Genomic DNA, 27,889 nt, shown 5'->3' with positions numbered 1-27,889 from the left:
TAAATGACTCAAAATTAGTTCGGACGATATTTTTAGCCATTGAAACAAAATAGAAGAATATTTTTGACCCTTTTCCCATTATTTTATAGGTAGTGGATATTAGTGTTCTTTTCCCCAAAATTTACCATATTGGGACGTATGTGTTAGACCTCAATTGGAAGATCACTTGGGGCCTGTTTGGAAAGCCACCCAGGTAATTGGAATTTGGTGTAATTACACAGTTTGACCTGTTTGTTTGACCAGGTAATTACACAGTTAGGTGGGAATTGGGTGTAATTGAGAGGGTGTAATTACACTCTCCAATTCTCGGGGGGGGGGGGGGGGGGGGGGGCGAGGTGGGTGTAATTACACCCTGTAATTACAGGATTAATTTTTAGTTTATTCTTGTCAATTTTATTTTATTTTAATTTATTTTTTATTTTATTTTATTTTAATTTCTTTTCTTTTCTAATTTATTTTTTATTTCTATTATTTAATTTCTTTTTTATTTTTACTTTTTAATCATTTGTATTTTTTAAAATATATTTTTCTTTTTATAGAATTTATATTTGATTTTCTTTCTTCTCATTCCCAACCTTTACTTCTTGTAGTTCCATGTAATTGCTCGTATTTTTTTTTAATTTTTAATTTTATTCATTTAGCATAACCATGTTAATATTCTAATTTTTGAAACTACATCTCTTAATATTAGAAAGAATGAGTCATTAGCAAACTTGACATATAAAAAATGACGTTATTAAGTAGAATTTCGTTGTGAATGAGGTTATTGACTTATATTTTCCCTTTCCTTTGAATTATAGGAGTATTTACTTATGTTACATTGAAATTTACTTATGTAACGTTAGAATTTGACATAAGAGTATTATGTTAAAAATATTCTTTCGGATTTTGAATTTAGGTTATAGTTTCGATTTTAAAAATATTTGCTTTAGTAGTATTGACTTGTTATTTCACATTGCATGTTGTTTATTTATCACTTACAGTTGATAGAATTATTGTCAAATATTTGAATAGTGTTATGGCATTATATTTATAAATATTCTTTTTTTGTCGAACATCTAATCCCATGATGTTCTCACAAAAAAAGTATGCTTTTAATTTTTATAATCAATTAAAATTAAAATATTATTAATTTGAAATTATATATCAATTATTTTTTACAATATTAATTACAAATATATGATTATTAATTAACATATTTTCAAGAAACAATGTATTATTAAATAACTAATCTAATATCATTTATAAAGGCACATATTTTTTAAATTTTTTATAATTAAATTTTAGTTTTAAATTAAACTTCGTGTAATTACACTTGTGCAACCAAACAACACGCTTGTAATTACACTATAATTATATTATGACAAACAAACAAATCGTTGTAATTATAATACTGTGTAATTACTAAGCTGTGTAATTACTAGGGTAGTAATTACACCAATTCCAATTGCCAGGTGGCTTTCCAAACATATCCTCTCACGCACCCAAATCCTACCTGTAAACCACGGCCGAATCATCATTCAACACCTTGTGGGGCCCACCATAATTCTGAACCACACCTCCCTCATTCGCCGTTAAAAATTAGCCCATTGTCATCTGGGAAACTCATAACCCCCTCTCTAAATATCCACCATGATGAACCACCGTTTCCGATTCCGATCACCTGCATCCATCTCGATTCGATAATTCTCCAATCGGCTCATCTGCGAGTGTATTTTATCAGATCTTCCAGTTGTGATTTTCTAATTCTTAAGGTGAACAGCTTTTCTTTTACGATTTATATGTTATTGTTTATGTGTTTATCTGTTAGTAGTATTTTTGACTTGTGTATTGAGGATGATCCTTGGTGGTAGAGTTTCTTAGTTTGGTATTACTTGTAGTAGGCGTTTGGCCATTGAAACCAAATGTTTTTTCACTTTATTAAGAATTTATCAAGTTGGACTTGTGTTTGGTTATAGTTTTTGCAATAAATATATTCGGAATGTACCGAAGGTGAAAACAGGGTTTTAGGTGTTTTCCAAATTCGTTCGGGATTTTCACGGTGAAACACTGATTTTCAAATTAAGTGAAATTGTTTTTTGAAAAAGAGTGAATAATTGTCATGGCAAAACGGACCCGTAGTTTAGGTGTTGGAGGTGTGAAAATAGTTTACAACAACAATAAATACCCAGTGAAAGCCCACAAGTGGGATCTAGGGAGGGTGGTTTGAATGCAGTCTTACCCCTACCTTGTGAAGGTAGAGAGGTTGTTTCCGATAGACCCACGACTCTTAGCAATTAGCATAGCAAAATAAGTAAAACAAAGGGGGATGCACAAAGCATCCCGTGTTAGCCGGGTCCGAGCAAGGGCCGCACTCTGAGGGGTGTAATGTAGTCAGCCTACTTACCCACATGTAAGCATCAGTGGCTGCTTCCACGGCTTGAACCCCAGGGCTCTAAGGAAAACAAGCATGAAAAGAAAATATTGTCTCTTTTTCAGAAATGATAAGTGGAATGTTGTGCACTTATATATCCAAACTAGTTGGGGAGTATTTATTCCGTGGCGTCAGTATCCATTTTATTTATGACTTAGATGGTCATGAGTTAAAGGTGTTAAAATAGAATCTTCGCTGGAATGGAAGGAGAATGTTGTCTTCTAGGCTAGGTATTCCAACTTTCCCCCATTCCGGACTAGTCGAGGAGAATTTAGTGGACGGGGTCAACTGTTTTACTTTTTTTCACTTTGATGTTTGTGGGTTCTGAGGTCTGAAAATATTCTCTTTGCATAAATGCAAGGGAAAAGTTTCCTACTATATACAACCATAGCCACTCTCCTCTACCCCGGATTAGTTCGGCAGGGCTGGGGATTTAGTGCAAAGTGTCAGCCGTTTTATATATGACTTGGATGGTCAGGGGTTCGAGGTGTGAGAATAGTCTCCTTGTAGAAGTACAGAGGGATGGTGCATACACGAGCGGATTTATAGCCTGATTTATGGTGCACGTGTACTCATGGTCTCTGCACTAAACTAATTATTTTATGTACATATTTTCGAGAGTTGATCTAATATTCCATGCTCTAAAAAGCTGAATGGTGCACCAGGTTGAATGTTGAGTTATATACCTAGAGGAATAGGGATCAATTCACACTTATTACTTTCTTTTTTCTCTTTTATTTAGTGGTGCACCCATGTTTAGAAACCCTAGATCCCTTTCTTTTTTCTCTTTTATTTAGTGGTGCACCCATGTTTAGAAACCCTAGATCCCTTTTGGGTACATACTATATATGCTCAGTGTCTCATACTGTGCCTTGGTCGTGGAGGATTTAGTGCAGCTGTGTCAGGCCTTTTATTTATGACTTGGATGGTCAGTAGCTCAAGGTGTGGAAATAGTCTCTTTGCAGAAATGCAAGGGCAATATTGCATATTACAGAAACTCCTCTCCCCATGGCATGCTAGCCGGGAAACATTTAGTGCTCAGTGTCAGCCATTTTATTTATGACTTGGATTCGTCGCGCGTCTTGTCTTTATTTCTCTCTCTCCCAAGAAGATAACCCAGACGGTCTTTTTCCCGTCCCCCGACCCCGTTCACCCCGCTCCCACCCCCCGACTCGGCCGACAAGACCTCCCGGAGGCTCTGCAGGTAAGTTGTCTCTCTCAGGGTTTGTGGTAGCCCCATACCCACCCCTGCCCTCTTCTTCTCTGTCTTCTTTCTCTTCTCCCGCCCTTTTTCTCTGCGGTGTTCCCAGCTCCTTTTTTTCGCCTCTTGGGGCCCGCGAATCCTGGTCCGACAGATTCGAGTTTTCCAGCGTGAACAGTGATTCTGGCGTGAACAGTGAAGTCGCGTGAGCAGGTTCTGTCTAACTGGAGTTGGTACCTCCGGTTGCCTTTTTTTTTTTTAATTTTATTTTTTAATTCTCTGTCTTTTATCCTTGCAGCTAATTTACATTCTTGCATTACTTATATCGTTCTTGTCGTAGTAGTTACACTTTCATCTAGATTATTGCTAACTTGGGTTTTAGTATTGATTCCTGCCTATTTGAGTAGTTTATATTTGCTTTACTGGGACGATGGTAGACTAGGGTCATGTTCTCGGACGGGGGTGAGGGTTGGAGGGGGTAGGTGGGTTAAAGGAGTCTCTAGTCTGCGAGTAGGGTCTTGGATTATTGGGACTCTAACGGGGAAGTCCATCGAACTAGTTAAGATTCTTAAGAAGAGGAGGATTAATATAGCTTGTGCCCAGGAGACTAAATGGGTAGGATCCAGGGCTAAAGATGTGGACGAGTATAAGTTATGGTTCTGAGGTAGGTCGAGGGATAGGAATGGGGTTGGCATTTTAGTAGATAATGACTTAATAGACCAGGTGGTAGGGGTTAAGAGGGTCAGTGATAGGATGATAACGATTAAGCTGGTCGTTGGAGGGTTTATTTTGCACATTATTAGTCTTTACGCGCATGCGGGAGCAGGCGAGGAGGAGAAAAGACATTTTTGGGAGGATTTGGACGAGATGATGGGAGGTATACCGCCCTTTTGAGAAGCTATTCATCGAAGGAGATTTCAATGGGCACGTTGGGTCGATTTCGGGGATATGATGATGTGCGTGGAGGTTGTGGTTTCGGGGACGGGGAACGGAGGAGGAGTTGCCTTTGTTGGATTTCGCAAAAGCCTTTGGGTGGTGGTAGCCAATTCGAGTTTCGAAGAAGGAGGAGCAACTTGGTAACCTTTCATAGTTCGGTGGCTAACACGCAGATAGACTTTTTACTCCTTAGGAAGGATGATAAAGGTCTTTGTAAAGACTGCAAGGTGATTCCGAGTGAGAACCTAACGACCCAGCATAAGCTCTTGGTGATAGATTTGGAAATCAAGATGAGGAAGAGAAAGAGGGTCGTGGATGATAGGCCTAGCATCAAACGGGGGAGTTTGACCATGACGGGTGCCCTGGAGATGGGGGAGAAGTTGAGGGCTATGGGAGCTTGGGAGAGTAGTGGGGAGGCGACCGACATGTGGGATAGGACGACCGGTTCGTGGGAAAAGCGACTAGAGAGGTCGGGGGTCTCGAAGGGTAGCCATGGTCGGCGGGGGCTTGGTGGTGGAATGGAGAAGTTTAAGAGAAGGTGGAAGCAAAGAAGGTGGCGTATGCGAAGTTGGTAGACAGCAAGGATGATGAGGAGAAGCGGATGAATAGGGAATTGTATAAGATAGCGAGGAAGGAGGCAAAGTTAGCGGTTACGGCGGCAAAGACATCAGCTTTTGAACGCCTGTATGAAGAATTAGAGGACAAAGACGGGGATAAGAAGTTGTATCGACTAGCCAAGGCGAGGGAGAGGAGGGTGCGTGACTTGGATCAGGTGAAGTGCATTAAGGACGAGGATGACAAAGGTGCGGTGGAGGACGGCTCTCGTTAGACGGAGATGGCGGTCATACTTCCACAAAGCTCTTGAACGACGAAGGGGACGGAGACATTGTGTTGGGAGATTTAGAGTACTCAGAGGTGTCGTGATTTTGGATATTGTAGGAGTATAAAGGTTGAGGAAGTTAAGGGTCTTTGTTCGTAGGATGAGTCGGGCGGAGCGGCGGGGCCGGTGAGATTCTGGGGAGTTTTGAAGGCTGAGCGAGGCCAGGTTTGGAGTGGTTGACTCGGTTATTTAATGTCATCTTTAAGTCGGCTAAGTTGCTCGAAGAATGGCGATGCAGTACAATGATTCCATTGTACAAGAGCAAGGATGACATTCAAAGTTGCAACAACTACAGAGAGATCAAGCTGCTAAGCCACACTATGAAAGTGTGGGAAAGGGTGGTGGAGATGAGGGTGAGGAGAGGCGTGTCTATCTTAGAGAACCAGTTCGGATTCATGCGGGGGCGCTCAACTATAGAACCTATTTATCCTGTACGGAGACTGGTGGAGCAGTGTAGGGAGAGGAAGAAGGACTTGCACATAGTATTCATCGACCTAGAAAAGGCATACGACAAAGTGCCGAGAGAGGTTCTATGGAGATGCTTGGAGGTTAGAGGTGTACCTGTGGCGTACATTAGGGCGATCGAGGACATGTATGATGGGGCAAGACCGGGGTAAGGAATATGGGAGGAGACTCGAAAAAGCACCGGTGGTGATGGGGTTGCGCTAGGGATCGACTCTTGCCCGTTTATTTTCCTTGGTGATGGATGGATTGACGCGGCAAATTCAAGGTGAGGTGCCATGGTGTATGTTACTTGTGGATGTTGACGCAACAAATTCAAGGTGAGGTGCCATGGTGTATGTTACTTGTGGATGACATAGTCCTGATTGATGAGTCTCGCAGCGGAGTTAACGCTAAGCTGCAAGTTTGGAGACAAACTCTGGAGTCTAAAGGGTTCAAGTTGAGTAGGACCAAGACAGAGTACTTAAGAGTGCAAGTTCAGTGATATAGTGCGTAGGTGACGAGGAAGTGAAGCTTGGCACCCGGTGTCATACGAGAAGAAAGATAGTTTCAAGTATCTTGGGTCTATTATACAAGGAAATGGGGAGATTGATGATGACGTCACAGTATTGGTGCAGGGTGGATGAACTGGAGGCTTGCCTCGGAGTGTTGTGTGACAAGAAGGTGCCACCAAAACTTAAAGGCAAGTTCTACAAAGTGGTGGTTAGACCAACTATGCTGTATGGGGCGGAGTGTTGGCCAGTCAAGAAATCTCATGTTCAGAAGATGAAAGTGGCGGAAATGAGAATGCTGTGATGGATGTGTGGGCACACTAGGAGCGATAGGATTAGGAATGAAGTCATCCGAGACAAAGTTGGAGTAGCCTCGGTGGAAGACAAGATGCGGAAAATGAGGCTGAGATGGTTTGGGCATGTGATGCGGAGAGATGCAAATGCCCCAGTGCGGAGGTGCCAGAGGCTGGCTAGTGACGGTTTCAGAAGAGGTAGAGGTAGGCGAAAAAGTATTGGGGAGAGGTGATTAGACGGGACATGGCGCATTCCTTTACCAGGACATGACCTTAGATAAGAGGGTATGGAGGACTCACATTAGGGTAGAAGGCTAGTAGGTAATCGCGTTTATCCTTTCTTACGAGTAGTTGTATTGCTTTATAGTTTCTTGTCCCTTGATTTCTGCGAGTATTTGTTGGTTTATCATGGCTTATTTACTTTCATTGTTTTCATTTTCATAATTGCTTTGAATTGTTTGCCGTGTCTGGCCTTTCCTATGCTTTTCTTGCGAGGGTCTTAGGAAACGACCTCCCTCCCTAAGGTAGGGTAAGGTCTACGTACATCTCTACCCTCCCCGGACCCCACGTTGTGGGATTCACTGGGTATGTTGTTATTGTTGTTGTATATTGAATTCGAGGTTTTGTGTTTTGTTTTGTAGGGTTAGTATGGAACCTATGGATATTGTCGGTAAAACGAAGGAGGACGCTTCACTTCCCAAAGGTTATTTTTCCTCCTTCCTGTTCCGTGATCTATTTTGCTTTTGCATAATTGTGTTTCAGAATTGATTTACACGCCCTCTGATTACATTGTTTAATCGTGGTTCTGCTTTCAAGGATTTTGCTGATGAATATTCCTGTTGTTTCTGTTTCATATTTTGTATACCTGATCTGAAGAAAGGACAATCATTGACTATTAAAATGAAACGGCGTCAAATGGAGGGAAATGTATATTGAGGATTCGCCCAAACTAGTTTGGGATTTAGCATAGTTTGTAATTGAAGAGCTTTTGAGTGGACGAATATGGTGTAAGCTGAGGTTGATGATTAAGTGTTTGAGTGGAAGGTATTAGGATGACTTGCGCGCCTTTGCGAATTTTATGAGGCAGAGAGGTTTATATTTTTTTTATTTTTTTGTGCAATCTGAGAGATGCAAAAACAACAACAACAACATCATACCCTGTGAAATCTGAGAGATGCATTTACTTCATTATGAAGAGGGTATTGACTTGCATTGACTGAAGTAATTAAGATGTACGGCCTCCCTGTGAACCGCTGGGGGCAAGTAAATTTAAAAAACTTGAAACAGCACATGTGGATGTCAATGCTTTTGCTCAGATTTGTTTGCACAAAATTTATTGAATTTCATTTGACCAAAAAATAGAGGTATTGTATAATAGCTGGACCTTCCTATATTTCCTCGAGGATAACATTAGCTCTCTTGAGATATTGGAACATACAGTGAGCAGTCCTACTCCTGATGTGGACGAGTGTTCAAGCTAGAGTAGAGGGTTTAGCCATGTTTCCCTAAAGATTGTCGAAGACAACCTTCTCAGCTGAATGGTTGCAAGAACATTGTATAACGTTTCTCCAGCGGTTGGGGTTTCCGTGTCATGGTTGAAGGCAGAGTCGAGAAATTGGTTGAGCAGTTAACACTTTCTAAATTATTTCTTATATGTTTTAACTTTCTCTATTTTTGCTTATATATGATAAGCAAAATTTCTGAAGTTTTGTTTCCTCAGAGAGAGATAATAGAGTATTACTTGTCATTCTCTCTCTCTTGTGTATCCTACAATATAGTATGTTCTCTTCAAATTTCGGTAGGCAGATGAGATTGATGATCTCAATTGCGAACAATGGTATTATTGGAATTATTATTGCTTCTGGGTTCACCTTATACTCTAAAAGCTTATTAGTTTTTGGCAGAAGTTCGTTATAAAGTTGGATGAATGAGTTTGTTTGATGCTTTATATAATGATATATTCTTTGGCTGGCTGATACTGGTGTTATTTCTTTTCAGCAACTATGACAAAAATTATTAAAGAAATGTTGCCCCCAGATGTCCGTGTTGCTCGAGATACTCAAGATCTTTTGATTGAATGTTGTGTAGGTGAGTTGATTTTGAAACGGATGATATAGTTTATGGGTTCAATTTTAAGTTTTGTTATCTGGCTTTGCTGTTGTTAGTGGTGTTCTCGTATAATAGCAACTGGTTTTCTGTATAGTTTTAAGGGAATAAGTATCATGACTAAGAATCAATATTTCTGGTGAAGGATTATGAATTGAAAGGGAAAGTGAGTCTAAAGTTGTCGTCTAGTCAGATATTTTATGGTGTAAGAAGAGTATGGTACAAGCTTTTACCTTATCAACCAAAAAAAAAAAAAAAAGAAGAAATGAAAGAATAGTATGGTACAAGTGCATGGTAGTGACTAATGAGCACAAAACTTGTATAAGATATTATGTAGGTTTATATATTAAAAGAAGCTGATTTGACACATTTGGAGCTTATTCTAAGAGAACTCGTGATGGTCAGAGCAGTGTTTTGGACGGCGCGCGGCGACAAGGGCCTGCCTCGCCTTAAGGCGCGGCGCGCGGCGAGGCGCTCGCCTTTTTGAAGTGCGGCGCCAATAAATACCAAAAAATTAAAATATTTAATTGCATATGTAAATAATCAAAATCTCACTAGCAATAACATATTAGCAAATATTTCAATTCAAAATTCCATAATTCCAACCTATGTCTTTTTTGCTAGCGTCCGACGATTCCATTGAATTTGAACCTACAGTTTATAACTGTGTAACAAAATTTAAACAATTATTGAACAGAAAAAATAGGAGCAAAACAACCAATGCCTCACTGGTCCAAACAGAGAAAAAAAAAACAGAGGAAGAAACAGAGGAGAAAAAAAACAGCAATTAACAGAGGTGAAAAAAACTGAGGGTAAAAAAACAGAGGAGAAAAACCAGAAAACGAAGAAGAGAATAGAATCAGTCAAAAAAAAAAAAAAACCAGAGGTGGCCGGAAATAGGGCAGTTGTCGCCGGAAAAAAAGAAGAAGAAAGAAGAAGAACAGATGAAGAAGCAGAAGTCGAAAATACAGGAGGAAGAAAGAAGAAAAGAAGAAGAACTGAAGAAAAAGAAGAAGGAGAAAGAGACATACCTGAAACCTTGAAGGAGAAAGAGGAGGAGGCAAACAAAAAACCCTAGCTGCTATTTTTATTTAGTCCTCCACTTTTTTTATTTGTTTTTTTTTAAAACCCTAGCTGCTCGCCTCGCCATGGCGCCATCCTCGCCTTTCTCGCCATTGGCGCGCCTTTTGAAGGTCTGCTCGCCATGGCCATGAAAGGCGCAGCAGCCACGCCTTGCCTCGCCTCTCGCCAAGGCGAGAAGGCGCTCGCCTCTCGCCAAAGGCGAGAGGGAAAGTTAGTTCAATAAAATTGAACGTACTCAGTTATACTAACCTGTCAGTTTTCGCTGTTCTCCTTGTTTATTCAAGGTCTATTTTGGGATGGATGGAAACATTATGTAAAAACTTGCTGTCTCTTGGCTGTCATTTTCATAGATGTTTTGACTTGTAACATGTCTCTGCTGCTTGAACAGGATTAAAGTCCCTTCTTCTGTTCTTCCCTCTATATATAATTGAGTGTTATCTATTCACAAACCATGATTAGATGACAAAACAATTGATTCAATCTTTGTACTGTGGTGCTCTTTTTAATTTGCAATAATTTTTGGTATGTTCTGTACTTCTGCAGAGTTCATTAATCTAATCTCATCAGAATCAAATGAAGTTTGTAATAGAGAAGAGAGACGGACAATTGCACCAGAACATGTACTGAAGGCTTTGGAGGTACTACACTTGATCTTGCAATTCTTCTTTCGTGCCATCTTCTTCATGTTGGTGATGTTTTACAATTTTCTGCAGCCTATCACTTTTATAGTGTGCTATGTATGAGTTTAGTTTGAGGAATATAAGGAATTCCAAACCTAGTTTTTACCTTTGAGGTGACAATAGAGTGGGGAGGACACAAAATGTAAATTTGCCCACACCTTTAAAATCTGGTTTTCCTCTGAGGTGACATTGGGCCACATATATGATCATCAAATGCAAATGGGCTTCATGATTTAGACTGATGTCCACATTTATGTGGAAATATTGTTTTGTTTTATCTAGTTCTCACGGAATAAATATTCACCACCTTAGAAAAGGAATAGATATTCACCATGGAGACCAACTGAAACAGTTTTAAGTTTTATAGTATTTTCACAGTTATTTTCATTGACAAACAAGAACTTTTAATCAATTTATATCCTTTTAGGTTATCTTTGATAGTTTCTGTGAAAAACAGTAAATAAAGGAACAAATACTGATGTTTTACACTAGATACACTAATATTACAACAAGAAATCTGAAAACAACCAGTCAAACGCTGCTAATGTCTTAAATTACAACCTAAGACATGAATGACATTCAGTTATACAGTACATAACAATGAGATTACGTGGATTTGACACTTCTAGACATTCGAGAGGCTAGACTCTCCAAAGGGTTTCCTTTTTTTTTTTTTTTTTTTTCCTGAAAATACTTTTCTGAATATCTCCCTGAAACTGCCCTGCCCTTTTTTCTACAGAAAAAACCAGCCCAGTACATGAGTAACTGTAATTTGATAGACTTTTCTGCAAAAAACAGTAAATACAGGAACAAATACTGATGTTTTACACTAGATACACTGATATTACAACAAGAAATGTGAAAAGAACCGGTCAAACACTGCTAACACCTTAAATTACAACCTAAGACATGAATGCTATTCAGTTATACAGTACATAACAATGAGATTACGCGGATTTGACACTTCTAGACATACGAGAGGCTAGACTCTCCTAAAGATTTTCCTTTTTTTTTTTTTTTTCTGAAAATACTTCTTTGAATATCTCCCTGAAACTGCCCTGCCCTTTTTTCTACAGAAAAAACCATCCCAGTACATGAGTAACTGTCATGAGACAGTTACTAAGTTTTTCAATTATTTAATTTGGCCTCTTGGAATAAGTTTTTATAACTTGAGGCTCATCATTACCCACCCCTATACGAGTCACCTTGTCCTCAAGGTGAAAGTCTGGAAATTGTAGATCGATGATTGCATAGTCCTCCCAAGTGTTCTCAAATTCTGGCAAGTTCTTCCACTTGATTAACACTTCCCATTTACCATTGATTAGCTTCCTGGTCTCCCTAACTGCTTCAGGTTCAACTTGAAGCTCCAAATCTGTTGCAAGAAATGGAGGTAAGTCTTGAATAGGAGTAGTTGGTAGTAAGCATTGTCTCAGTTGTGAAACATGAGACGCTGAGTGAATGCATGCACCAACAGGTAACTCCAATCGATAAGCTACGGGACCAATCTTATCTAGAATCTTGAAAGGACCATAAAAGTGGGGACTGAGTTTTTCATTAATCTTCTTAGCCAAAGAACGTAGTTTCTAGGGCCGAAGTTTGAGATACACCATTTCGCCGACCTCAAAATTCACTTCTCTACGATGTTGATCAGCTTGACACTTCATTCTTTGTTGTGCTTGTACTAGATGATCTTTGAATTCAGTTAAGATCAAATTTCTAGTGCGCACCTGCTCATTTACTTCTTCCACTGCTGAAGTAGTGTCATCCATGTGAAAAATTGATGGTGGATCCGTCCCGTATAATGCTTTAAAGGATGTCATACCTGCAGATCTATTAAAAGATGTATTAAACCAATACTCAGCCCAAGACAACCAGTGGGACCATTGTTTAGGATTTTCTCCTGCCATACGACGAAGATATGTCTTGAAACTCCTATTCACCACTTTTGTTTGCCCATCGGTCTCCGGATGGTAGGAAGAGCTATAACGTAAGATAGTACCTGCTATTTTGAACAATTCCCTCCAAAATTGGCTTATGAACACAGGGTCACGATCAGACACGATAGATTTAGGAAATCCATGCAATTTAACCACTTCCTTAATGAAAACAGTAGCCATAGCTTTAGCATTAAAAGGGTGTGAAAGTGGAGAAAAATGTGCGTACTTAGTAAGATGCTCCACCACAACCAATGTACTATCAAACCTATGGGATTTAGGAAGGCCGATAATGAAATCCATGCTTACATCCTCCCACACATGATGAGGTATAGGTAAAGGTTGAAGTAATCCGGCCGGACTCAAAGTTTGAGACTTGTTCTTTTGACAAATTTCACACTTGGCAACAAAGCCTTGCACATCCCTCTTCATACCTTCCCAGTAGATATTCTCGGATAGCCTCTTATATGTGCAAAGATACCCCGAATAACCTCCTATTGGAGAAGAATGGAACTCCTTTCGGAGCCCTAGTATTCTAGATGATCCTTTTGGAAAAATCAAACGTCCCTTGAATAGTAGATATCCATTCTTCAAGCTGTATTTCTCATCTGTTTGCTGTCCTGAGATTAACTTTTGCAATATAGATGTCATTTTGCTGTCTCGTTCTACTTCTTGGTCCCATTTTCCCTTATCTTCATCCTTCCAAACCGAAAAGGCAGATAACTTTGCAGGTTCCCCGTGTCTGGACAACGTATCAGCCACTTTATTTTCAGCACCCAATTTGTACTTGATCTCAAATTTATAACCCATGAGTTTGGAAACCCATTTCTGCTGATTCTGATCCATAACTCGCTGTTCCAGCAAGAATTTAAGGGCTTTTTGGTCAGTTTAAATGATGACCCATCAATTTTTTTTTTTTCGAGAAAGTAACAGTTGTATGTATAGAGTAAACCAGCACATAGGTTGTGCTGAAAACCATATTTACATCAGGCAAAAGAAAACAACTGATCCAACATTCTAACAAGATCCTAGAATATCTACAATGGACTCAGTATCTTCTGGATATATCTGCTTACGCCCAAAACAAAAAAGTCTAATGCAGTTCAGTTTGATCTTTTGTGCTTCATTACTGATGTCCTCAAAACACCTTGAATTCCTCTCTTTCCAAATTGTCCACCATATACAGGCTGGAACAACCCTCCATCTATCTCTGTCTGCAGCTCCTAATCCTGCTTCCTCCCAGGTATATAGTACTTGAGTAATCTTGTTAGGCATTACCCAAGCCAAGCCCCTAAGGTTAACAAAAATCCTCCAAAGCTGATCTGTTATCTTTCATTGTAAAAACTGATGGCTGACTGTTTCAGCCTCTTCTCCACATAGATAGCATCTGGAACAAAGAGAGAACTTCCTCTTTTTAAGGTTTTCTTGGGTCAAAACAGCTTCCCTTGCCAACAACCAAGTGAAACAAGCTACTTTGTATGGTATTTTCACTTTCCATATATGCTTCCAAGGCCATGTTGCACCTGTTGATTACCTTGGTTCAAAAATGTGTATGCTGAGTTCACTTTAAATATGCCTTTACTGTCTTCTTTCCACCATAGTTTATCTACTCCATCATGAATGCCTTTGAATTCTTCCAGCTTTCTAAAGAATTCAGTCAGTGGATCAATTTCCCAGTCATTAAAATTCCTCCTAAACTGAGTGTTCCATCCTTGAGGAGTCCATGTTTCAGCTACAGTTTTTTGTTGATGTACAGCTAGCCCATAAATGTCAGCAAAGAGGTCCTTTAAACTTCTATTGCCCAACCATTTATCCTCCCAAAATGATGTTTTATCTCCACTGTTTACCTGTACTGTTGCATGATTCCTCAGGAAAGGCCATAATACTCTTATGGATCTCCACAAACTAACTCCATAAGGAGTGTTCACCTCTTTGGTCATCCATTTGCTTTCTTCACCATACTTTGTCTTGATGATGCTTCCCCAGTAAGATTGATTATCTTGAGCATACCTCCACAACCACTTTGGTTTAAGAGCTTTACTCTGCAATTTGAGATTCCTGATGCCTAATCCACTTTGTTTCTTCCCCAACATAACATCACACCATTTGACTAGATGGAATACCTTTTTGTCTTGATTACCTTGCCACAGAAAATCCCTCCTAATCTTGTCAAGCCTTTGGATGATCTCCACTGGAATGGGAAATAAGGACATCATGTAAGTTGGCAGTGCATCCAACACGGAGTTGATGAGAGTGACTCTGCCTCCTAGAGAAATATATTGTGATTTCCATCTAATCAACTTCTTTTCACACTTTTCAATCACAGAATTCCAAATACTCATAGATTTTGATTTAGCACCTAAGGGCATTCCAAATAAGTGGTCGGCAATGATCCAACTTCTCCACCTAAAATCCCAGTCAACTCCTCCATATTAGACACTACATTGATTGGATACATGTGACTCTTTCTCCAATTAATGTGTAAGCCAGAAACTCCTTCAAATAGCACCAGGATTAATCTCAATATCTTCAGATGATCTTCATCAGCATCACAGAAAATTAAGGTATCATCTGCATATTGGAGATGTGTGACTTCCATGTTGGCAATTGAATTTGAATTTGTGGCCACCTCAAAACCTCTGATCAATTCATTGTTTCTTGCCACCTTAATCATATTGTTCAGGCCCTCCATGACTAGAATGAACAAGAAAGGAGACAAAGGGTCACCCTGCCTCAATCCTCTTTGAGATGAGAAAAAACCTTCAGATGAGCCATTGATTAGGATGGAAAACTTGACAGTTGAGATGCAAAATCTTATCCATTTTATCCGTTTTTCTCCAAAGCCCATACATGACAGAATCTTCAATAGAAAACCCCAATTGACATGATCATATGCTTTTTCAATGTCTAATTTGCAAAGAATTCCTGGCTTTCCTTGTTTGATTTTGGAATCCACAGCTTCATTAGCAATTAAAATAGCATCCATTATTTGTCTCTCTTTAATAAAAGCCATCTGTTGGACATCCACCAGCTTGCTTATTACTCTTTTCAGCCTCTCTGTTAACACCTTTGAGATCTACTTGTAGACACTGCCTATAAGGCTAATGGGTCTCTAGTCTCTCAACTCCTTAGCTCCATTCTTTTTTGGGATCAAGCTTATATAGGTTGCATTATAGCTTTTCTCAAAAACTCCATGAGTGTGAAAGTTTTTGAAAGTTTCCATGATATCATGCTTCAAAACATCCCAACATTTGATGAGAAAGCCCATTGTGAAGCCATCTGGGCCAGGGGCTTTGTCCATGGCACACATCTTTAGACATGACAACACCTCTTGTTCACTAAATTCACCTTGTAAAACGGCATTTTCCTCTTCAGTGATGACAGGACAATTGTTCAAAGTCAATGATGGCCTCCATTCATAAGTTTCAGAGTACAGTTTCCGGTAGAAATCAACAATTTCCTCCTTGATTCTTACTGGATCTTCCACAACTTCATCTTGGATCACAAGCTGGTCAATATTGTTACTTCTCTTGTGTGCATTGGCCACCTTGTGGAAGAAACTGGTATTTTTGTCCCCCTCTTTGAGCCATAAAGCACTAGATCGTTGTCTCCATGAGATTTCCTCATTTTTAATGTGTTCATCATATTCCATCAAAAGAGAAGCTTTCAAAACTGATTCCTCTTCTGATAAAATTCTATTCTCTTGTATTGCATCAAAGGTAGCCAATTGACTCAAAAGTTGAGCCTTTTGCATTCCCAGATTTCCTTGACAAGTTTTGCTCCATTCTTTTAGCTTGACTTTTAATGCTTTAACTTTGCAAGCTAAAATATAATCGGGTTTGCCTGTGAAAATAAAAGAATTCCACCAATGTCTGATTCTTTCCACAAATCCTTCTGTATTCAGCCACCAATTTTCAAATTTAAAATATGACTTGTTATGCTCCCAGATTCCACATTGAAGTGATATATATAGGGAAATGATCAGACTCCAGTCTCTGCAATACAGATTGCTTGATATTCCTGAACCTGTCATCCCACTCTTGAGAGATTAGAATCCTGTCAATTCTAGAAGCAATTCTACTATTATCTCCCTTTAGCCAAGTAAAACATCCTCCTCCTAGTTGAAGATCCAAAAGTTCCATGTCTTCTATAATATCTGAAAATTCCTCCATTGCAGGGGTTCTTCTTCTGCAATTCCTCTTCTCCGATGGAAATCTTGTGACATTAAAGTCACCACAGACAGCCCATGGACCCTCAAACATACCCCTAACAGCTCCTACTTCCTCCCACACATGCTCCCTCTCAAATCTGCAATTTGGAGCATATACTCCAGTTATGTGGCACTCAAAATCTTGAAGAAGTGCCACAAACTTGCAGGTTAGAGTATATGATCCAATTTCCAGAATATCCCCTCTCCAAGCTCTACTATCCCACAACATCAAAATTCCCCCTCTAGTGCAAATTTCACCCATCTCCCTCCCCATAATTCTTTGACAATCTCTTTTACATCCCCCTCCAGTTTAGACTCCTGAAGACATATGATATCAGCATTCCAATTATACAAAAGACTCTGCACAATTCTTCTTTTATCCCTGTTGTTTAATCCCCTTACATTCCATGATACCAATTTGAGATTCATAGTAAAAAGTTTCCATCTTTTCCCCTGACTCTTTTCCCATCACTTTTGAAATTAACATCAAAAGAGATGAGCCCCTTTAATTCTTGTATCCCTTTGTATCTAGGCCTCTTGATGGATGCCTCTGTCTCCATGAGCCTTGCTTGTCTGCAGCTATCTATTTGCATCAATAATTCCTGTGATTCCTCCTCATGCCTCTGGAAGTCGGCCCCAAAAAATTTTCCCATTTTAGTCATGTTTTGTCGCACCCATGTTGATGTAGCCTTCTCTTTTTGAAGAATTAAACTCTGATCATCTTGGATTGGTTCTGCATCTTCCACCACCCATTCTTAGTTCCTACTACATCTTGATCAATCACCGTGATGTGCTGCTCCTCAGGATTTTGTGCCCCTTCTGCAGAATTCACTACAGTCTAAGATGTAGACATGTTATTTTGCATGCCTTCTTCGGCTGATACTCTTTCCCCATAATTATTGAATCCTGCATGTGTCAAGTCCCTCACCTCTGTCATCGTCACTGGAAAGACCTCCTGAATATTGAGGTTTTGTGGTTCTACTGCCACTCCTTCTGAATGATCTGTTCCGCCATGTTTCTGTTTGGGAACTCGAACAACAACATATTCCCGGTCATCTCGTAGATATTGATCCCAATCACTGCCTTCCATGTGATAGAGGACCACTTCCTGATGTCTGATAGAGTGGGAGTCTCTGTCTCCTCTTCTCCAACAGCTCCAACAATACACCTTTTGAACAGGCCATTATCCTTTACCCCCTGCGGCTCTGTGATTCGAATATCTCCTCTGTTCGATGTGACTGTTGATTCTCGAAGGGTATTGGATTGCCATTTACTTTCTTGGACTGCTTTGACGAAAGGATAGTCCTCCTTAAATGCTCTAGGAGGCTCTTTAATCATCACTTGTTTGGAGCATTTAATGAACCTTTCTATCTTAAGTGCTATCTCTCTCCACCCTGCATTTAAGTCCAGCTCAGGGATTATAATAACAGATCTTTCCATTCCATGAAGTGAGAGAATACTATATCTGCCATGATCATTGTATTTTCTAGTACAGAAAAGTTCTGTTAGTTTTTCCTTAGTTTTCCACCTCCTGATTGTATTCTTCCCATCCTTGGAGGCTTCTTTGAGGATGTTACAGAACCACTTCATAATCAACATACTCATGGTGGATCTTCTCATTATATTACGGCTTCTTTCAACCCATTCGAACCAGGTGTCTCTGCCAACTGACCATCTAGTAATGTCAAAAGACTTGAAGCCCGCGTTGAAATATATTCTGTTTTCTCCCATGCCAGACAAACTCAAACTCAACCAAGCAGAGAATAGAAGGATTAAAACTCAAGAAGAAAAGAGGAAGAGAGCTACCATAGAGTGTGGTAGCTGGGAGAGATGATGAAATGGATAGAATTGTGGGTACCAGAACTCGCAGGTGTGGGGAGTGAGGTCGGAAAAGCTTATAGAGAGGGAGAGAAGAGAGGAAAGAGTTCTGGGTGGCCGGAAAAGTTACTGGATCAGAATGGAACGAAGAGAGAGATTTGGAGAAGGTTCTGGATGCTAGGATATAAAATCTGGTTCATATCTGAGGAGAGAAAACGATGACCCATCAAGTAGTGATTCCATCTCTTGAAGGCTAACACAATAGCCATTAGCTCCCGTTCATATACCGAGCATTGCCTTGCTCTAGAAGAAAGCATTCGACTGAAATAGGCAGTAGGTTCACCATTTTGCATTAAAACTGCACCAACACCAAATCCCGAAGCAGCAGCTTCAATTACAATGGGCTAAGAAAAGTCCGGCATTGCTAAAACGGGCACTTGAGTCATAGCCAACTTCAATGCCTCAAATGCTTGTTGAGCTTGTTCTCCCCATGAAAAAGCATCCTTTTTCAGTAAATCAGTTAAAGGGGTAGCAATCTTTCCATAATCTTTGACAAATTTTCTGCAATATCCAGTGAGTCCCAAAAATCCCCGCAAAGACTTGATATCTCTAGGAACTGGCCAAGATATCATGCTCTCAATCTTGGAGACGTCGGCTTGCACTCCTTCAGAGGAGATAATATGGCCCAGATATTCAAGTTTAAGCTGACCAAACACACTTTTTCTTGTTGATTACTAGCTGATTCTGTTTGAGAATATCCAAGGCAACCTTCAAATGCTCAAGATGTGAAGCATAGTCTACTGTAAATCAAAATATCATCAAAGAATAGTAAAATAAATTTTCGCAAATGATCCCTGAAAATATCATTCATCAGTGATTGAAAAGTCGAGGGTGCATTGGTCAAGCCAAATGGCATGACCATAAACTCATAATGCCCCTTGTGGGTGCGGAAAGCTGTTTTTTGTTCATCTCCAGCTTGAATGCGAATTTGATGATAACCTGACTTGAGATCCTACTTGGTAAATATGGTGGCCCCCCCTAACTCATCAAGTAGCTCATCAATGCATGGTATTGGAAATTTGTCGGGGATTGTGATATCATTAAGAGCCCGATAATCTACGCAAAAACGCCAACTTCCATCCTCCTTAACTAGTAATACTGGACTAGTATTAGCCCTAATTATTCCAGTAGCCAGCATCTCTTTGACCAGACGCTCGATTCAGCTTTTTGAGAATGAGGATATTGATACGGACGAATGTTCGGTTGTTGTGCTCCAGATTGAAAAGTAATAGCATGATCCCAAGAACGTGGTGGTAGGCCTGAGGCTTGCTCACCTACTTCTGGGTAATCAGATAATAATTTTTGAATCTCCATTGATGATAAAGCTGCTTCATCTTCAGTTTTTGCTGCCTGATTCAACTTGACCAAGAATCCCTGGTTCCCCTTCTTTAACAAATTGGTCATGGCTTTGAGTGGCACCACTGTTCGAACCATAGCTGGATCCCCTCGAAGCCACACCGATCTTCGCATCTTTGAATTTCATGGTAAGAAGTTTCCATTTTACCCTCATCTCACCTAATGTGGCTAACCATTCCATCCCCAGTACCACATCAGTTCCACTCAATTCAAGTAGAAAATACTGTTGGTTAATTTGGACCCCTTGCGCGTCCAACCTTACCCCTTTGAATATTTCACTCCCGCCAACCTGGTGACCATTACCAATCATTACTTCAAATCTGTTGGTCTTCTGAATAGGTAATTGCAGATGATGAGCAAGGGTGGAAGATATAAAATTATGGGTAGCTCCACTATCCACCAAAACTATCACGTTGTGCCCATGAACCTTTCCCACGAGTTTCGTTGTTCTACCCCCTGTAGGGCCCACAACTGAATTCATATTCAACACCATCATAGTAGCCTTGGTTTCCCCTTCAACTACGTCTCATGTAGGCTCAAAGAATTCTTCTGTATCATCTTCATCTGTGTTGGGTGCCTCTGAAATAATCAATAGGTTAAGCTGCCTATATTTACAGTGACGTTTCGGGCCATTTTTTTTTTTTTTTTTGGAAATTGGTAACTGTATCTATATTTCATCATGAGCAAAACAGTACATGGGTTGTACTGAACCATATTTACAGAGGTATTCCTACTTACTCCTACTTACTGATGTCCTACTCCTATATTGAATCTAATACATCAATGATTGAGACTGTCATCACATCTGAAAAATAACCCTAGCTCTCTTTTTCGAGCTAGTTCTGAATCAGACAACCTTCTAAATTGTCCCTCGGATTTTGCTACTAAAGTCTCGTTGAAGCCAGTAGACTTTGCGGCAGTATGCAATGGAGAATCAGTGGTACGACCTGCTGCTCCAGCTCTTGAGTCACGTGTTTCAAGTATGTTTGTGACTCGAGGATAATCGGGTCTAACCCAACTGATTTATTGCTTGAACTTCCTCTAATTGGTTCAGATTTAAAACCTTGGACTTGCTGCAAAACAGAATTTCGGTCCTCCACCTTTTGAGCCATATCCATTATCTCCCTCAATGTGTGAGCCTGTAAAAGCATCACTTCTGCCCGAATTTCCTCCTTCAGCCCATTCAAGAACACTCCAGATAACATTCCGTCAGACGCATCCTTCATAGATGCTGACACCTTTTCAAATTCTTCACGAAACGCGGAAACCGTGGTAACCTGCTTCAGCCCCATTAAGATAGCATATTGGTTGTTCTTTTGAGAATGATGAAACCGATTCAGCAACTCGGTTTTGAACTCTTCCCAGGTTATTATCGGTTGCCGAGACTCTATCCAATAATACCAATTTAAGGCTTTGCCCTCCAAACAAACACTTGCTGCCTGTAACCTTTCCGCTTCGGAAATTTCATTCACGGCAAAGGATCTGTCCACTCTGAAAATCCATCCCAAAGGATCCTCTCCTTCGAAAACTGGTAATTGTAGTTTCCGAAACTTTTTCCCATCTTTTTCTCCAGCCAAGTTGACGTTGCTTCCCTCTTCTTGGTTTCCGACGGATCTGGTTTGAGAAGGTGATGCGTGTGCTAGCACAGTGTTCCCTGGTGCTTCAATTCTGGCGAGAGACTCTCATTTCTTGAAACCGTCCTTCTAGTTTTCGGACATCTTCTCTTACCCCTGTCAAATTAGTCTCCACTTGTTCAACTCGTCCCTCCATTTTACTCACCATGCCTGAACGTTACCGCCCTGATACCAAATTTGATAAACTTTTCTGCGAAAAACAGTAAATAAAGGAACAGTTACTAATGTTTTACACTAGATACACTGATATTACAACAAGAAATCTGAAAACAACCAGTCAAATGCTGCTAACACCTTAAATTACAACCTAAGACATGAGTTGATAAGATTCAACCTAGGAAACTCTAGAAAAGTTGAAGAACAAGAAAAAAAAAAATCAAAAACAAAAATAAGGATGGATGAAGATTAGAAATGGGAGAAGGGTAGATGGATAGATACTTGACCCAAGAGCAAGAAATCTATAGACAAGAAAGGGTATATTAAACCCTAACCCTTCCAATCGGATTTACAAACCCTAGAACCTAAGCAATTCGAATCAACAAACGACTCAAATGAATCCACAAATGAACAACATTGAATTCGATGAAAAAACAATTCACTTCATAACTAGGAAGCAACACTTGGTTATCCAACCAAACAATCTATATTAATCTAAAGCTATAAACTACAATCTCTCATAAGAGTTTCATCATTCGACATAATCTAATTGTAAATGAGGTCAAACCTCCTATTTATACTACTAGGAAATAAGAAGACCCTTAGCTATTACTTTATTGCCCTTAATGAGGCAAGGGCCTTGTTTGGCTAGTTGGATGTTGGCTTGGAATTCGAAAAGGCTCCTTCTTGCACATATAGCCATCATCCAATCTTCAAAGCTTGCAATTGTGACCATTTTGCATCTATGCTTCTTCTTTTGCACGTCTAGCCACATTTGCATTTCTACCCCTTTGCACCTTTAGCCACTTTTAGTGTTGGCCTTCTTTCTTGTAGTTTCTTCTTCCATTCCTCTCCAAGCTACTTTCCATACTTCATAGGCTTTCTTATGGGGCTTGTATGCCTCTCCATGGGTCTCCAATGCTAATTTGGTCATCCTCCTAGCTTGAATGGATTAGAGTCTCATGCCTTGGTCTTCAATATGAGCCTGCAAGTGAAGTGTGCCTAGTAGGGTCATATCATCCTCCCCTTCTTGAAAAGGATTCGCCCTCGAATCGAACACTGCAAAAAGCCAAAGGAAGATGGAAGACAACATACTCCTCAAGGATTGAGGGTTAGCACACACAATAATATCCACATAATCATGCCAAAGATGAACAAATTTGTGGTACAACCACACATCAATAGTAATCATGCATAGTAAGTGCATACATGGGATTTCAACAAGGTGATTTTCCTAAGATTCAAGAATTAAGGGTAATATGAAGGAACTAATGCTATTAGAATAGGGAACAAAGGATACCACATTGGTCCCCAAAGAGATAAAGCACATTAATTCCTCACTCCCCAAGCAAGTTCTACCTTCATTTTGACTAAGTGTAAGATGTAAAGTAAGGTTATTCCAACCTAGAGCCCAACTCTCTACACTAGTCTCTTTCAACACTGATGTCACTACCAAGACACAACAAAAGGACACTACACCGGGGTCATAAACAAAGATATGCCTCAAGTCACGGTCTACACATTCCACTTGCAAACCTATCATAAGCTTAAGCAAGATCATACAAAGGGTTTTACAAGCAAAGAGGTCATAAGGAAAGATATCACACAAGATATTGTTAGCAATTTGTAGCCAAGTTTTACCCTCCCTTTCAAGATAATCCATTTTAGCAATCAAGTCATATTCCCTCAAGAGGATTTTCTCACTAAGAAATGGATCATCATACCATAGTGGTACTTTGTGTAACCGTGTGATTCCAAAGAAGGGCTTCATTTTCAACATCACAAAACACAAAGCCATGCATTTCACAATCATCCACTATGTCACTATCAAGCAAAATATCATCCTTGAAGAGAGTAGGTTCAATCACAAGATCACATCCAAAACAAGCAAGTTCACTCTCAAAAGGATCAATATTAACACTAGTGCTACCACTAGATGGACACAATTTACTCTTGTAAGAAGAGCCAATATAGTCATCAAAAGGATCAACTAGTGTGTAAGCACCTTTTACCAAGCCATTATCAATTAACAAAGGGTCACTAATTCCCACACAAGGCGAAACTTTACCTCTACTCAATTGTTCATCAAGCACAAAGTGATCCATATTTGCTTAAGTAGAAGGGTTAGCTTTGTTACCTCTCTGTTGAAGCATATCACCTTTGTTAATTTGGTCAAGTTCCTTGTCACCTTCCTCTTTGGAAGAGGGTTGCACTATTTCACCCTCCAAAGGGACTTGGAAACTCGGGTCCACTTGCTCTTTGGTGTGATCACCCATATAAGTACCTACAAAAGGAACAAAACAACTAGAAAATAGAAAGGTTAGAGGGGTTAGCTTGACTTGGCACCAAGTCCTTCTCTTAACCACACCTTTCCTCTCCTCCTAACATTCCTCTAGCGACCATACACTTCTTACTCTTCTCTTGGGTCGAACCTTGTCCTATTTGAGCAACTAATGTCTCCTTTTCACTCACAACCATTTCCTCCTTTTTCATCTTTTCACGTAGTTCTTTCATGACTCATAGTCTTTACACACTTCGTGGAGTCGATGGAGCAAGGACATACTTTTTACCTTTGACCACAAAAGAATACTTGTTGGTCCGCCCACTATGTTGAGCATCCACATCACATTGCCAAGGTCGTTCAAGCAAAATATGGCATGCTTGCATTGGCACCACATCACATAAGATTTCATCCTCATATCTTCCAATGCTCAGTTCGATAATCGCTTGCTCGGTCACCCATATTTCTCACTTTCGTCGAACCAGCTAAGCTTGAGGGTAGGGTGTTTTCTTGGGAATTTCATACTTTCAACCAAAAATTGGCTAACCGCGTTAGTGCAACTCCCACTATCAATAATCAAGGAACAAACCTTGTCCAAAATTTTACACCTAGCATGAAAGAGATTTTCCCTTTGATCGACTTTTTCCCTAGCCAAGGCCCCCATGGCTCTCCTTACGACAATGGCATGGTTCAATTTTTCTTCAGGGAATCAGGCTTTTCTTCCGCTTCGCGGATGAAAAGCGGACCAGACAGATTTCTGGATCTTAGGCTCTCAGGAAATCAGGCTTTTCTTCCGCTTCGCGGATGAAAAGCGGACCAAACAAATTTCTGGATCTCAGGCGATCCTTGCGCGATGCGGACAGATCGCGAGTCCTGTATTCGCGCGATCCTTGCGCGATGCAGGTCGGATGCGGGAATCCCTGTGACGAATTTCTCGAACTTTGGGCCGAATTTCTTGGATCTAGTGATGTTTTGGGCCCCACACAACCTAGGAATTGCCCTTTTTGGCCCAACAAACAACTTTTCTTTTGTACTTGGAATTTTTTTTGATTCAACCTTCCTTTTGGTCTTCTTCTCAAGATGAAGATATGAATGTCTTCGAGAACATGAAGAACATTCAAATTTCCAAGTACCTTAATTTCAACTCGTTTTTGCTCCAATTTTCAGATCCAAGCTCCCTTTGATATGGAGAACAAAGCCCACTAATTACTTAGCTTCAATTTCAACTCAATCACCAAACCCACTTTTGATTTTTTCAAAGCTTCAAAGCTCACCAATATTGATTCACTCCAAACTTAACCAAGTGAACTCAAATCTTGGGTTTAGGGGTTTCGGATATCAACAAACTCAAATATAACTTCAAATTTGAGAAACAAGAACAAAATTTTTGGGTTTTTAGAATATGGATTTTTTTGGGATTTTCTATATATATATTTTTTTGAATTTTCTTTGAACCAAGGATTGAAGAATGTAAGAACACTCTTCTAAACTAGCTCTGATACCAAATGATAAGATTTAACCTAGGAAACTCTAGAAATGTTGAAGAACAAGAAAAAAAAATCAAAAACAAAAATAAGGATGGATGAAGGTTAGAAATGGGAGAAGGGTAGATGGATAGATACTTGACCCAAGAGCAAGAAATCTATGGACAAGAAAGGGTATATTAAACCCTAGCCCTTCCAATTGGATTTACAAACCCTAGAACCTAAGCAATTCGAATCAACAAACGATTCAAATGAATCCACAAATGAGCAACATTGAATTCGATGAAAAAACCAATTCACTTCACAACTAGGAAGCAACACTTGGTTATCCAACCAAGCAATCTATATTAATCTAAAGCTATCGACTACAATCTCTCCGGAAATAACCTCTCTATCTTCCGAGATGGAGGTAAGGTCTGCGTACATTTTACCCTCCCCAGACCCCACACTGTGGGATTTCACTGGGTATGTTGTTGTTGTTGTATCAACTACAATCTCTCATAAGAGTTTCATCATTCAACATAATCTAATTGTAAATGAGGTCAAACCTCCTATTTATACTACCAGGAAAAAGAAGACTCCTAGCTATACATTATTGCCCTTAATGAGGCAAGGGCCTTGTTTGGCTAGTTGGATGTTGGCTTGGAATTCGAAAAGGCTCCTTCTTGCACATATAGCCATCATCCAATCTTCAAAGCTTGCAATTGTGACCATTTTGCATCTATGCTCCTTCTTTTGCACGTCTAGCCACATTTGCATTTCTACCCCTTTGCGCCTCTAGCCACTTTTGAGTGTTGGCCTTCTTTCTTGTAGCTTCTTCTTCCATTCCTCTCCAAGCTACTTTCCACACTTCATAGGCCTTCTTATGGGGCTTGTATGCCTCTCCATGGGTCTCCAATGCTCCTTTGGTCATCCTCCTAGCTTGAATGGATTGGAGTCCCATGCCTTGGTCTTCAATGTGAGCCTTCAAGTGAAGTGTGCCTAGTAGGGTCATATCATGAATGACATTCAGTTATACAGTACATAACAATGAGATTACACGGATTTGACACTTGTAGACATTCGAGAGGCTAGACTCTCCCAAAAGGTTTCCCTTTTTTTTTTGAAAATACTTTTCTGAATATCTCCCTGAAACTGCCCTGCCCTTTCACCCCAGTACATGAGACAGTTACTAAGTTTTTCAATTGTTTATTTTGGCCTCCTGTAATAAGTTTTTATAACTTGAGGCTCATCATCTTTTAATACATAAGCATGTAAAAGCTTTTATGGTATCCTAAGATTGAGAGAGAATGAATTGATTTGCTAATCATAACATTCTGATAATTATTTGCAATTGACATTCACAACTTATATTAATTGATGATTTCTCAGGTTCTTGGCTTTGGGGAATATATTGAAGAAGTTTATGCTGCATACGAACAACACAGACTAGAGACCGTGGTAACTACTCATTTTGTGTCTTCTTGCTTTAGTTTGACCTGTTATGTAGGATGCTTCAATGATTTCCGGTTGAATAGCTAGACTTATTCATCGACGAAAAAGAGCGAGACTTATGCATTTATTGAGCCACTGTTTCTTTTTTATTTCCATTGAGCCGTATTTATTGAGCCACTGTTTCTTTTTTATTTCCATTGAGCCGTTATCTTAGTGTTATCTTTTTGATTCTTTTTTATTTTCCAAATCAGTTTCTGATTCTCACCCTCACTCCATGAACCCAAACATGTAGCTTATCCGAGTGAAGTAACTTTTCAGAAAAGCAGAGTCTGATTAATGCATTTCCTTCTGGTGTATTTTCACCCGCAGGACACGGTGAGAGCAGGGAAGTGCAGCAATGGTGCTGAAATGACTGAAGAAGAAGCACTAGCTGAGCAGCAGAGGATGTTTGCTGAGGCTCGTGCAAGAATGAATGGCGGTGTTACAGTTCCCTCAAAACAGCCTGATTCAGAAGTGGACCAAAACTACTACAACAACAACAACAACATACCCAGTGTAATCCCACAAGTGGGGTCTGGGGATGGTGGTATGTATGCAGCCTTACCCCTACCTTGTGAAGGTAGAGAGGCTGTTTCCGATAGACCCTCGGCTAGTGGACCAAAACTAGAATAGCTAACTTTAGGACTTCCTTTTTTCTGTAGGCAAGCACATTTGACTCGTAAGTAGTTTCGCTTTTCTGTTATGTACAAAAAGCTCCTACCCCGTGTGCTAGTTATGTGGACTCTCCTTCAAGTAGTACTTGTCTCCATATGTTGTGTAATTAATGAGCAGAATTATCTACTTTCTTCCAAGTGCATTCAGTGTTTGTCACTATGGCGAGAGTCTGCTCTGTATCACTGTAATGGCTCTTCAACTAATTCACTGCCACTAGGAACAAACGTGATAAACTTCTTAGGGGTGTGTATCTTCCAGTTTCA

General features: G+C 39.9%; 1 protein-coding gene across 1 annotated transcript; it reads left to right on the top strand.

Annotated features, from left to right (window-relative positions):
- Positions 1–1,563: 1,563 nt before the first annotated feature.
- Positions 1,564–27,785, top strand: LOC132038909 (protein Dr1 homolog). The gene is made up of 6 exons (XM_059429399.1): positions 1,564–1,754; positions 7,318–7,379; positions 8,675–8,764; positions 10,409–10,503; positions 26,850–26,918; positions 27,282–27,785. The coding sequence occupies exons 2-6, from the start codon at positions 7,325–7,327 to the stop codon at positions 27,582–27,584; spliced, it is 612 nt and encodes a 203-aa protein (XP_059285382.1). The 5' UTR covers positions 1,564–1,754; positions 7,318–7,324; the 3' UTR covers positions 27,585–27,785.
- The last annotated feature ends 104 nt before the right edge of the window (positions 27,786–27,889 follow it).

The sequence above is a fragment of the Lycium ferocissimum genome, chromosome 12 (genome assembly GCF_029784015.1).
Source record: "Lycium ferocissimum isolate CSIRO_LF1 chromosome 12, AGI_CSIRO_Lferr_CH_V1, whole genome shotgun sequence".
Classification (NCBI taxonomy): domain Eukaryota; kingdom Viridiplantae; phylum Streptophyta; class Magnoliopsida; order Solanales; family Solanaceae; genus Lycium; species Lycium ferocissimum.
The sequence above is the reverse complement of the archived record's forward strand: the minus strand, read 5'-3'. Positions and strand labels throughout refer to the sequence as shown.

Coding starts and splice junctions, on each gene's coding strand:
- LOC132038909 (XM_059429399.1), top strand. CDS start 7,325: ATGGAACCTATGGATATTGTCGGTAAAACGAAGGAGGACGCTTCACTT. Junction 8,765..10,408: donor TTTGATTGAATGTTGTGTAG/GTGAGTTGATTT, acceptor GTACTTCTGCAG/AGTTCATTAATCTAATCTCA. Junction 10,504..26,849: donor ATGTACTGAAGGCTTTGGAG/GTACTACACTTG, acceptor ATGATTTCTCAG/GTTCTTGGCTTTGGGGAATA.